At 39.3% G+C, this 13,089-nt stretch overlaps 1 protein-coding gene across 1 annotated transcript in view; it reads right to left on the reverse strand.

Annotated features, from left to right (window-relative positions):
• PCNT (pericentrin) overlaps positions 1-13,089 on the reverse strand; it is a 102,441-nt gene that overhangs the window by 32,735 nt on the left and 56,617 nt on the right. Inside the window, 7 exon segments of the mRNA XM_050899943.1 lie at positions 1,972-2,603; positions 2,606-3,092; positions 3,360-3,530; positions 4,126-4,278; positions 5,690-5,860; positions 9,644-9,871; positions 12,637-12,657. Of these exon segments, the coding sequence (XP_050755900.1) occupies positions 1,972-2,603; positions 2,606-3,092; positions 3,360-3,530; positions 4,126-4,278; positions 5,690-5,860; positions 9,644-9,871; positions 12,637-12,657 (1,863 nt within the window).

Below are 13,089 nucleotides of genomic sequence, written 5' to 3' on the forward strand. Positions count from 1 at the left end.
ACATGGTCCAGTAGACCACTACACTGGAAGTCAGGTGGCTAAGCTCTGATGCTGCCTTGTATACATACATTCAATGGTCTGATGTATGTCATTCTGAATAGGTCCTTCAACGCTATTCCCACCTGATCCCTTTTTCTGAGGGATTTCTGAGACAGATCCTGAATGTACAGTATCACCTAGGCAAATGGCACTGATCCAAACTAGAACTTCTAAGCAAATAAGAATACAGACACCAGTAACCATCACACGTTTTGCATAGCTACACTCTTCATTTCTGCTTAAAAAATAAGCATAAGTGATTTTACAGAGTAATTACCCTATCATTTCTTTAAATAAGGAGAGATGGCATTCAAGTATAATTTACATAAGATACATCCTAAATACATCAGTGTAGCTCAAAGATAACAGACGAAAGCCTAATGAAAACCCACTGTTATTACTGAGTAAGTTTTAAAATGAAGAACTGCATCCTGTCGTGATTGCTGGGCTATGAAGTGAAATAGCAAAGTAATATGAAACATTCTGTAACATCACAGTAACTCTGCAAGTAGGTTTTTACCATTAGTGATACCAATATTGAAGTTCAGTTATTTTGCCTACCTCGGAAATCCAATAATTCAAAACAAACCATCATTTCTACCTGGTGCTGAAAAGCCATCTTCCCTTCCCTCTACAAAGGGGCAAGTAGTAAAGTATAAGTCAACCACCTTGGATTTTTATACCGATATCATACTGCCAGTCAGGACCCCCAAAATCCACATAAGCCTGACACCTAACTTTTTTCTCTTCCTATGCACTCAAAAACTCTTTTCATGTAAGCCCTCTTACTAACACTTATCGCCTCTGTAAGCCAGCCTTAAAAGACAGTAAGCTGGTATATGACAGACAACTACAGCGCTCTGAAAAACAGGTCATCTGGGTCCTACTGCTTTCCAACAGTTCACATTAGGTTATCTGGAGCAAATGGTTCAGAAAGATCAGAAAATAGAGCGTCACACTAAATAAAGACTTCGAAAAAAACATGATACATGACAAAGTATTTTCAAGTAGTTCTCCAAGACAGCCATAAAGCATGGCAAACAGTCCTAGTAGCTCACGGTGGGTTGACCTTGGCTGGCTGCCCGATGCCCACCCAGCCGCTCCCTCACTCTCCCTTCTCAACAGATCATGGGGAGAAATAAGATGGAAAGAGCTCATGGGTGGAGATAAAGACAGGGATACCACCTACCAAATACTCTCACGGGCAAAACAGACTTGACTTGGGGAAAATTTATTTAATTTATTGCCATTAAAATAGAGTTGGATGACAAGAAACAAAGACAAACACTGAAAGAGCTTCCCTGCCCACCCCTGCCTTTTATCCCCAGGCTCAGTTTTGCTCCTTCATTCCAAACTCCTCTACCTCCTCCCCTGCAGTGTAGATATCTGCTCTAGCGTGGTCTCTTCCATGGGCTGTTCCTCAGACTTTTTCTCCCCCTCCCTCCTCACTGGCTGTGCAGCATTTTGCCCTTTCTTAAATGTTTTCGCAGCAGTGCCACGCACATGGCTGTCGGGCTCAGCTGTGTCCGGCGGTGGAACCAGCCGTGCCCAGCACGGAGCAGCCCCAGCCTATTCTCAGAGGCCCCTCTGCAGCTCCCCCACTGCCAACACCTTGCTACCTACACCCAATACATACCTTAGGATCCATGCGCCAAACCATATCCAGCTCAGAAAAACTGACTGGATTAGGTTTCCACGCATCCTTGCCCTGTTCTTAGACCTTCCAGGCATCTACCTCTAGCCACTGCTGGAGAAACTAAACAAAGATAGACAGACCCTTCAACTGACTCACCACAGCCATTTTTATGCCACAGTATTCATCTTCACCCTTTCTTACAGCACTGAAAAGGATAAACTATAGGGCTTTATATGACACATAAAATTGGATTATTTTAAAAAACAAGTAATACTATTAAAAAACAAATCACGTACCAGTTTATCAGTAGGGGAAGCCAGTACTGCAAATGACCGATCAACTTTTGCTTCCAGTTCTTCCAATTCCTCCATTCCTTTTTTAAGGGCTTCGCCTTTTCTTTCTCTCTGGCAGAAGGGCTCGAGAAGGTTAGTCTCTTCATGATCACGTTGCTCCTTTGGCTTGTACGACTCCAGTTGTGAAATAAGTTCACCTCTTTCCACTCGTAAAGCTTCAAGCTCTTTCACATATGCCTCAATTTGATCTTTCAGTTCTGCAGTGCTACCTTGCAGTTCATTGATTTCTCTCTGATAAGCTACTTCTTTCTGATTCAGTGCTTGCACCTGGAAAGCAAGTCTAGAAACTTCTAACTGAAGACTATAAACATCTTGAGCCTGACTCGCATCTTTCTTTTCCAACTCAGTTTGAAGCTCTGCTGCCTTTTTTGTTAAGTACTGCAACTTGGTTGTGTCAGCTTCTCTTTGATCTGCCATTGTCTTCATTTGCACATCTTTCTCTCGAATATTTGCTTCCCTTTGTCTCACAGTATCTTCAAGTTCTTGAATGCGAGAAGTTGTCGTCCTTGCTTCAACCTCTCTCTCAGAAAAACGTGTTTGGAAAAGGCTGTACTCTTCCTGAAGTGCATCGTACGTATTCTCAGAGAGGTTAGCTCTGCAATGTGCTGCTCTGATGACTCTCGTAATTTTTGGCATTTTTTCTCCAAAGTTTCCACTTCCATTTTGAACTGCGATTCCTTCTCTTCCAGTTGCTGCTGCAGAGCTTCTCTAGCAGTTGAGACAAGCTCGACTTCCTCCTGAAGTTCTCTCACTTTGGAGAGTAGCAATGCATTTCTTCTGTTTGGATCAATATCCCCCTGACAATCCACCAGTCCCTTCCTCAACTCATTCTGAAGGTTTTCCACTGGCTTTCCCAATGCAAGTTGATAGCGATCATCTTGGTTGTCACTAACTTCGTGACATACTGGTCCAAACTGTGCCAGCTCTTTTTGAAGCTTCTCAATTATTCCATGGAGTTGCTCTACCTCTTCATCTTTGTCCTTACGCAGCCTTTCCTGGTCACCGCGAAGGTGCTCGACAAGTGATCGGAGTTCTTCAATTTCAGATTTTTGGTCTTCCATAACCTAAGCAAAAGGATAAGATCTGACTATTACTGTATGTAGGCAGAATTCCTATTGCACATAGAGTTTAAATTACATTTTTCTTCTGAATCACGCAGGCATTAATTCACACATTTAACAGCAGGAAGAATTGCACACTTCAGCTGGTAGCTACTCAGAATACTCTCTGCATTCCTAGGAGAATTATCAAATAGATTTCATTTACAATAAGATTCCGTATACCTTGCTTCCCTCAAAATCAAGCAATGAACATCTAGTAAGTACTCTTACTTTACTCTCCAGAGTATTCTCTAGCTCCTGCTGGAGCCTCTTCATCTGCTCATTCAAGTGATCAATTTCTTGATTCTTTTCTTTAAGTAGTGCTTGTGGGAATGACAAAGCTGAGGAATCACTACTACCCACGTCCTGATTTTGCTTCACATGAAGTTTTCTTAGATCCTCCTGATCAGAAAAAACAGCAATCTCATTAGAAAGGACTTGCTTTCTCTCCCAACCTAATGGCAGAACAGAACCAAGGGGTTTACTTAAACATTCTCCTCCTTATTAGAATGTTAAAGAACTCAAGAACACAACTACAGCTACTTTGTTTAGATTTGTACCACTGGATTAGATTGCCACAACATTTCTCAACTTTCAAGGTAAGAGATGAACACTCTAGTTGCCAGACTGACAACCAACCAGTTTTCTAACTTGTACCATTTGCTATGGCTGTAGAGGTCAGGAATGCACACAAAACTGTATAGTGTTTACTAAATGGCAACACTGTAGTTCATAATCTGTCAGGGCTAGAAAAAGCTAAGCTTTTGATTTAAATCACACGACTGTAGAAGATAATGCCATAAACATGGATCTAGAGTATTGGGGGTTTTTGTTCTATGATAACCAGCCTTAGCCTTGTAACAGTAATGCGATATTCCCTTGACAAGAGAAACAAACTAAGTATCTGTTTATAACATCATGAGATGAAGACCACAACACTCAAGAAAGGAGGTCTCTGAAGTTTTAGCTAGTGCACGCTAAAGCTAAGGAAACCTACCTTCAAGTGTGCATTCTCTAACTGAAGCTGGCTGATGCTGGAAGTGCTAAGGTTTTTTTGCATCTCTAACTGCAAGTTCAGCTGCAGTATCTCCTCGTTTTTACTGATCAAATTATCTTTATATTGTTCTAGTTGGTCTAACAAGCTTGCAATCTAAAAAAAGAAGAAGAAAATGCATAGTTGTTTCAATTAAGTCCTCTTATTTAAGCAGAAAAGATAAAACTTCATTCATCGCTTTATTTACTGAGAACAAGTAACTTCAACAAATTCTATGATTTAAACTCTCTCTAATCAATTTGCTTTAATAAAATACTTGAGACATAAAAAGAGAGTCAGAAGCTAGTGTTCCAGCTCCTCACCTAGGAAACCAAAGTACTGCAAAGGTGGTTTTCCATTTTCTTTAAAAAAAAAAAAAAAATCTAACTGTTCATAAAAATATGCTAATCTATGTTCTGAACAATCAAGGCTTGACCACTGGTGTAATTTGACATAACAGGAGACATGGTAGCATTTGATATCTAATGTAATCACCAGCAGTTAACTTAATCACCATTCTCCTCCTCCTAGAAGATAGAAATGAGCACTGCAGTGCTAATCCTAGTAATACAGCAATCAAAAAAGTTCTGAGCATTGACTCCTTCAACCTGTAAAACAGTCAATAGCTACGCATTTCTCTGCTTGTAGCTGTTTGAAAGCTTGAGAGCAAAGAGCTATTTGGAAACACTGTGATCTCGCCACTCACAGCTTTTATCATCTCTTGCCTTAATAGGTAGCGAGGTACAGGGGCTTTGAGAATGAAAAAGGCTTAGTGGCTCCTCAAGTCAGACTTCATAAGAGACACGGAACTTCCATCTGTGAGAAATTATTTTTTATTATCTTGCTGCTCTTGAAACAATGGTGTACAGTTAGCTGGAGGATCACCCACGTTTTTCTTCTTTGCACATCCTAAACTGGACTGTATGTCTGTATATTACAGATATGTATGTACTATTACATAAACATACAGCGGGGGGGGGGGTGGTGAATGTATCTGTGCATGTAAATCCAACAGAAGTTCTAAATAATGTGACCAGTTACACTGCATTTCAGCTTAGCTTGGCACAAGAACCCATCGCTAACATTCTCTGGCTCACAAAATAGAGAAAGTCATGACACCATGATGGGTAATTGTCCTTTCCGTTCTTAAAGGAATTATTGCTCACTCTGAAAGTCAAACAAAAATATATCTACCTTCCGCTCCACTTCAACTTTGGAAGGAAAGGAAAAATCAGTTTACAACAGATATTGATTAGTCAAGTCTCAAAGCTGATGTGAATCATCACAAGAGAGTTTCCAGTGGGAAGGGAGATGGACGGACAGGGGGATGACAAAACAGAACAAAGCGAGAAAAAGGAAGGTTAGTTAACACCAAAATATAGAGAATACTGGGTAAGAAGGCACATTTCCTACAACATTAGTCATTGGGTTTTCGAATGGCTTAAATTCCCAGTTACAAGTTTGCACAAAATGTTTCTGCAATTACATGAGTGACTCGAAGTCTACAGGGCCCTACCAAAACTCTTACCTCTCTCTCTTTCGTCTGAAGTGCTTCCTGCTCTGCCTGTAACTGCTCCTTCAGCACTGGGGCAGAACTGCCGTCTGCTGGTACCCTGTGCCTCGCTTCATCCAGTTTAGACTGTAGGGCAGAGATCTGAATCAGGTTATTGTACTGTTGCTGTTGCAATGCCTCTTTATCCTGCAAAATAATTTTTTTTTAATATGTTAGAATTAATTGTTGTCAATATACATACCCACCTAACCAGAACAATCCTGCCAAAATACATCATCCCTGACAAACCCCAGTACAAGAAGAAAAGTACATAATCCCAATGGCCTATAAAGAAATAGGAATTCAAAACAACTGAATGTTTTTAGTTCACTCAAGTTTTTACCCCTTTATTTTTTCTAACCCAAGTTTAACAACTTCTGAAAATTTAGCATTCAGTGACGTGTTATACTTTCTCAATTACACAGCTTTTTATATATTTAAGAACCTAAACATCTTGTTCTTGTAGCCATTTCCAAATTTATTATGATACCATATATTTACCAAGCTAAATTTAAGAGGTGGAGACTTAATTTAAGAGATGGAGAGTTTGGGTAGATCAAAAACCTACTACAAATACATCACGTTAAGTCAGACTGTGAAGCACCAGCACTGTTTGACAGATTTGTGGTCTGTCAAGCTATCATAGTTTTATTTATTTATTTAAAAAACTTCCTCTGGTCCTCTTTCTCTCACAGTCTTTCTCAGGAGCTGGGTCAGTGCAAGGAGGAAAGCTTCACTTAGGAAGTCATCCAAACAGCAAGCATACATATCTGTACTTAATACAATAAAGGAAAGCTGGACAAGAAACCTAAGGCAGTAACTGCCTCTGCTGTTCAACATCTATTCTGCCCATAGCTTAATATGCATACCTCTAACAGAACGGTTATTTTAGACTCATCATATGATTTGCCAAAAAATTATGTAAAATTTAACCATCTTTTCTCTAATCAAAGAGAACTAAGACCCAGAGTACATGGATAGCATCTTCTGATCTTAAAATGAAAGAAGCATCAATTAAAAAAAAAAAAATAAATTACAAAGTTAACGCCATATTGCAGTAGCAAAACAGCATACCCAAGAACAGGTATTTAAAACAGCTGTCCAAACCTTCATGTCCATACTAAATAGACCATCTGATTTCCACCCACTAGCCCCCAGCCAGTCCCTGGCTCTCTGACCAGCTCTGGGGTTAGTACAGGCACCCACAGCACCCAAGAGGAAAGAGGAAATTGTAGGGGAGACAGCCAGCGAGGGTACAAAGCTGTGTCATTCACACCTAATATCACTGGCAGGATAAAAACCAAATGTAATAATTACGAAAGCATCACCTGCACTTTTTTCAGCAGGAAAGCACCTATCACAGAAATATTTTTGTTTGTCCCAAAGGGAAAAATGAAAACTCTTCTTGACCTCACATGAAACTTATCAGGCATCCTGCTGCTGTACATGAATGGGCAGACATAACAACAAAACCCAAGCAACAACAGAGGCTTTTTTTGGTTTATATCAACTAAAAATAAGATGTTACCCACACCATCTTGATCACTGACAAAAAACCTCCAGTAACAATGCGCAAATCCAGATTCCTGCAGAACTGGGCTGCCTTACCTCAGATGTTCCTGCATTCACTGGACAGCAGAGCTGCAACTGTGCCATAGCTCACGGTGTCAGTATGGCTCCGCACACAAAAGTTAAGTTTCTCCTAGCATTCTCCAGTTGCTATGTTCTGAGGTTGCTACACTGACCCAGTAAAAAAAAGTGGCAACCCAGGCAAAAAAATCTGAGCTTTATGTAATGCACCTTCACTGCAAAACCTTCTTTTGGATACCCACGCAGATGCAGTCTAACGTGGTATCTTTTTTCACCGATACCAAAATCCATAGGATAGCAGACTCCCTAAATGAGCCCCATATTCAAGACCTCAAGCAAAAGGATGAGCAATCCTCCCAGCACAACCCTAACCAGAAGTGTCAATGTTACATACCAACAACCTGAACAACTGAAAGGAACTGGACCAGGAAAAAACAAAGACCTGCTCCATGCACATGACAGCAGGATAAAAGGAGCTGCTAGCTGTGAGTTTAGTCAGTATTCTTCACAAAAAGATACCGTTCCATATTCAAAATCACTCTTTCCAGACCTGTTTCTTATTAGCACTAGTCTCCATTATCTGCGATACCTACATGTTTCGTGTGTTGGAATTTGGGGGACAATAAAAATCTATAATTGCCATTCATATCAAGTGTATTTTTACAGAAAAATTTCGTGACATGCAATCATTCTTACAGCTCCGTTGGCACTTATTTACTGCACGAAATTGCTTCAAGACAAGCTATTACAATGCCTACAGTTGGCAAATTGAATAGTAGAATCTTGTTTAAAGCCGATTAATTAGTTTCTTGGAAAAAAAGAAAAAAACAAAAACATGAGTCTGAATTTGGCTTATTTAGGATTTTTAAGATAGACCAATTTACTGAGACATTCAGACAGCTAAAAGAATATTTTGAATTCGCATGGATAAAGAAAGCCTGCTTAACAGAAAGCTAAGATTTCAGAGACAAGACCAACTTGCCAGCAACAGTATCACAGTCTCCATCCACTCCAGGGCAAGCCAAACAGAAAGCTAGTGGGCACGGCTTTTGTATGTTTGCATAAAATAACAGAATAGCTTAAGCTGGGAAGGGTCTCTAGAGCTCTCTGGTCCAACCTCTGACTCAAAGCAGAACCAACTTGGCTCTGCTCAAGGCCTTGGCCAGCCGAATTCCAAACATCTCCAAGTCAGAGACACCACTGCCACTCTGAGCCCCTGTTTCAAAATTTGGCTGCCCCCAGTATGACCATTTCCCCCTACCATTTAATTGGAATTTCCCTTGTTGCAGTTTATGCTCATATCTTCTCATCCTTTCACTGTGCACGTCCAAGTCTGACTCCCTCTTCTCTATCACCTCATACTATGTGGTTGTAGGCAACAATAAGATCTCCGCAAAGCTAAACGACCCCTGTTCTCTCAGCCTCCCCTCAAAAATTATTTGCTCCGGCCCCCTGACCATCTTGACGGTCCTTTGCTAGACTTGCTCCAGTACGCCAATGTCTTTCTTATACATGGGAGTCTAAAACCAAGCAGTTCTCCAGAGACAATCTCACAAGTGCCAAATAGATGGGAATAATAGTACCTAATAAACTACAACTGGCTAGTCCATATCACATTAGTTGAAGCTAAAAGAAAAAAATATTTTGTTCAGTATTTTTAAAATGAAAATAATAGAAGCAAAATATTTGCAGAATTAGCAATTAAACTAATAAATTCAGTTTAGATCATGCCAATCTCAAATCTTCAAACTTGACAGACACACCAACAATAGTTAACCAAGGAAAATTGCTGTGAGGAGACTGAAACATTTAGGTCAAGAAGGTAGAAGAGGTTACTCGGATGTTTGGTAAAAGACAAATACTTTTGCTAAATGGAATGTAATTCTTAATGCTAAGCTGTAATCAAATCTGCAGTAGTAACAAAGCACTAAGAATTTCGGAGTATGGCAAACAGATCTGGCTCCAAAGACACAGAGCAAGAAGAGCTACCAATTAAGATAATATGATTTTAAACATAGTTACTTAATGAAGACCCACGATGTTTAATATTCAGTAACACTATCTTCTCAGGAACTTCCAGAGAAGCAAAAGAGCAGCTCTGATCCATGCAAACATGACAACTGTCAAAAAGCAGTCTCTACAGTAAGTAGGCTTATAGTTCGTAACAGCAGAGTTTGTTTAAAACTGTGGCTGTGATATCTGCCATTAATACAACAGTTTAACTCACCACTACATGCCAGGGATAGTCTCAGACAACACTGTAACAGCGTCATTCATATCCCCCATGAAGACACTGTCTGCATAATGCCACTCCCATTTAAATAAGTATTTAAAAATTACTTGTTTTAATTCAGTTTCCACTTTCTTCATTTTTTGCAGTTGTTGTTCCAAGTAGTGTACAGTCTTTGAGACTTCAGTACCGCTGTGCTCCAGTTCTCGTATCTGTGCCACCAGTTTTTCTATCTCTTTATCACGAGCTGTAATTTCTTGGTGTTTTTGCTTCTTTTCTAATAACAGCTTATTGTAATCATCCATCTTCTCTTTTATTTCTGCTTGCAAAGATTCTACCTATACAGAAGTCACATCATACAGATAATCAGGCAATATAACAACTTCCAATTGGAAGCAAGTGTAATTTCATGGCAAAGCAGATGGAGTTTTACTATGGACTAAACTAGTGCTAAAATCCCAGATGAAAGTAAAACTAGATGTCGACAGAAAGGATGAAAAAGTAACTTTCTGAAATCTTGTTTTCCAAATGCAGCAGCTCTTAAATACACATTTGATTACTTCTCTCTCAATATTTGGAGTATTCTCATAAAGTACTGGATGAAGGCATATTCTCAAGGCCCAGCAGTCATCAAAAGGGGCCTTGTGGTGTGGGGGGGGATTTTGTTGGGGTTTTTTTGTTTGTTTGTTTGTTTAAGATTAAAAAACCCCCAAGATCACATGAATTATTACTAATAGCATTAGATGTATTTCTGTAACCTCAGAACCCTGTCTCATTACTTCAAGGAATTAGAGTTTAAAGGAAGATACCAAGAATTGAAAGATAAATATGCAATGTAACATATTCAATACCTGCAAATCAGAAAGATTCACAGTAGTCAACATAGAACAGGTACTCTTTTTCCAAAAATCGCTTAAATACGAAGAGGATAACAATTTTGCATTTGAGCTCACTGAGATCCAATCATGCACAGAGCTGCAGGAAAACGGTCACTCATTCATCCCTAACGTGAAGGCAGGGCTAGGAGCTTTGGTGGGTAACAGAGGCAGGAGAGAACCAAGTGTGACAGACAGACTACGTCAGAAGTGATAAAGTCATTAAGCATATTGAAAGCAAGCTCAGATAGGAAAGCAATGGGAAACCTTCTAAAGGAGAAATAATTGGTCAATAGCAATGAGCAAGGAAGAAGAGATTTTACAAAATAAATGCTTTGCTCACCAATAAGTGTCTAAATTTATGCAAATTCCACTTCAATATTATAAAATAAAAATTCTTTGTATTAATATAGAACTTTACATCTTCAAAGTATTGCACAGATACTACTAAAGCAGAAAAACACCCTCCAGCAAAATACAGAAGAATGGAGTTAATTTAGTCAAATTAATTAGCATGGAAAGCGTCGCAGACTAAGTTAAGAATACCAAAAGTGATTAACATTACATTTTCAACTGCTTACAGGCACATATACATTTCCTTAATTATGTATATATCTTATTCCCTTCTCATCTTATCAGCAATTAATCAACTAAGCATAACACAGGCCTTACAGTAAAGCTTTCTGGTACAGAAAAAAAAAATCTTTTAGAAGTCTAATACTTTCTAATGCTATAAAATTTTGGCATCAGAATCCCAGAAACTATGGCACTTTACACATGAAAAGCGTGTTTTTTAGCTACAGGATGGCAGCGCTAGCTTTCTGGCAACGTGGTGTTAAGAAAGCGCTTTCACAACCTTCACCCTCGTGGCATGCTCTCAGATGGTAGCTCCCAGTACCAGTCAGCACTCGTTTCACAAAATAATCCCACTCACATACACCTTGAGCCTAGAGAACAACTATGAACTTGTTATAACTCCCACATGCAGAAATTAGAAGTTCAAGTGAACTGATTTGTTTCGGAGTGAGTTAAGCAATTACCAACATTACAGCTGCATTAAACAACTGCACAAGAACTGTCTAAACCCTGACATTTTATTTTGGCACAGATTGTGTGCATACCTCACCCTACCCACAAATGTCACTTGCTTAGTTACCCTCCTTGTGTGCCTTTCTCCAATTAAGTTTTAATCCTTTCTGAGAGAGGTTGCAAAGTTACAGCAGCTAGTCTTAATTCTTTCAGATATTCCTCTTTATTAAGCCACAAGCACACTAGTAACTAACTGTCATCCACCTAACATCTTGGATAGAAAGCAAGCTGTGGTCTTAGCAGTTTGACATCTTTTGAATAACCTGACATATATCCTTTATGATTCTGTATGCCCAAGACAGCAACAGAGGTATACCCTCTGGGGACAAACAGGTCTTCAACAAGTCACAGAATCATAGAATCGTTTAGGTTGGAAAAAGACCTTGAAGATTATCTGATCTTTGCCAACAGTGTAAATAACGTGTAGGCTATGTGTGTGATGCACTCAGAAAATCTTAACGCCAGATAATGGCACTCATGCAAATGAGAAGCTGAGACTGACGCAGAACGATACGTAATCACTCTACTTCTTAAGAAGCCTAATGAATCCTATCAGAGGTTACAGAAGGCAAGTGACAATCAGGTGCCCTCCAGCATGGAAGACTCACTCTATCAAAGATTCAGTTGTTCCTATAAGATTTGCTTCTCTAACACCGAGGTACACAATTTCATAAACATACATAAATGAATAAAAAGGAAATGAAGTTAAGTGTATACACACTTAATGTAGTGTAGTAGTATATACATTGAAGTTTTGTTAAGAGCAGAGCCACAAACAAAAGCTGAAGGCTAAGGCACAGTGCATCATCGTAATTCCATTATCTTTGTTTCATACTCCAAACCTCAACTTCTCCTTTAAGCCAAAAAGCTCTTTTACAGTAAGTGACTGCCTGTAATATATCTGAACAATAAGCCAGGAGAATGAAGCACTTATGTACAGGAAATTACATTGAAAGCGGTTCCTCACTCCCCTAAGAGTTCTGCCACCCTAAAACATGTATCCTTATCTCCAAGTCAAGCTGAAGTGGCCTTGACATATCAAGAACAGAAAAAAAAGCCAAAGCAGATCTAATTAGTAGAAGGAATTGAAAGGAAAAGGAAAGAAAAAGTTAAAGAGATGTTCATGCTGTTTTCCATACCTGTAGAATCAATTCATGGTTCTGTATAATGTTCATTTATGTGGGGGAAAAAACAAAAACAAAAAGCAAAAGTTAACCTTTGAAACCAAGCATCACACAAATGAACACGGGAAAAAAGGACTGATTTATAAATTTAAACAGGACATGACATGCAGACGAAGAACATCTCTTATTACAACTGGTATAGCTGGAAAAATTAAACACGTTTAGAACCCAGAAGTCATCCCTCAGGTGCGCTCTGTAGAGCAGAGTGTCTGTATTGTTGCCCTCCTCAGTTAATTTAAACCAGACTCATAGGCTGTGAAACTTCACTGTAATGCACATCCAACATTTCTTTCCATCTCCATAAGCAATAACGCAAGTACACTCTCACTGCCTAAATGTAGTCCAGTCAGCTGGGGGAAAATCCGCTCACTGGGTGACAACAGAGGAAAAAAAAAAAGTCTCTCAAGA

The sequence above is a fragment of the Gymnogyps californianus genome, chromosome 7 (genome assembly GCF_018139145.2).
Source record: "Gymnogyps californianus isolate 813 chromosome 7, ASM1813914v2, whole genome shotgun sequence".
NCBI lineage: Eukaryota > Metazoa > Chordata > Aves > Accipitriformes > Cathartidae > Gymnogyps > Gymnogyps californianus.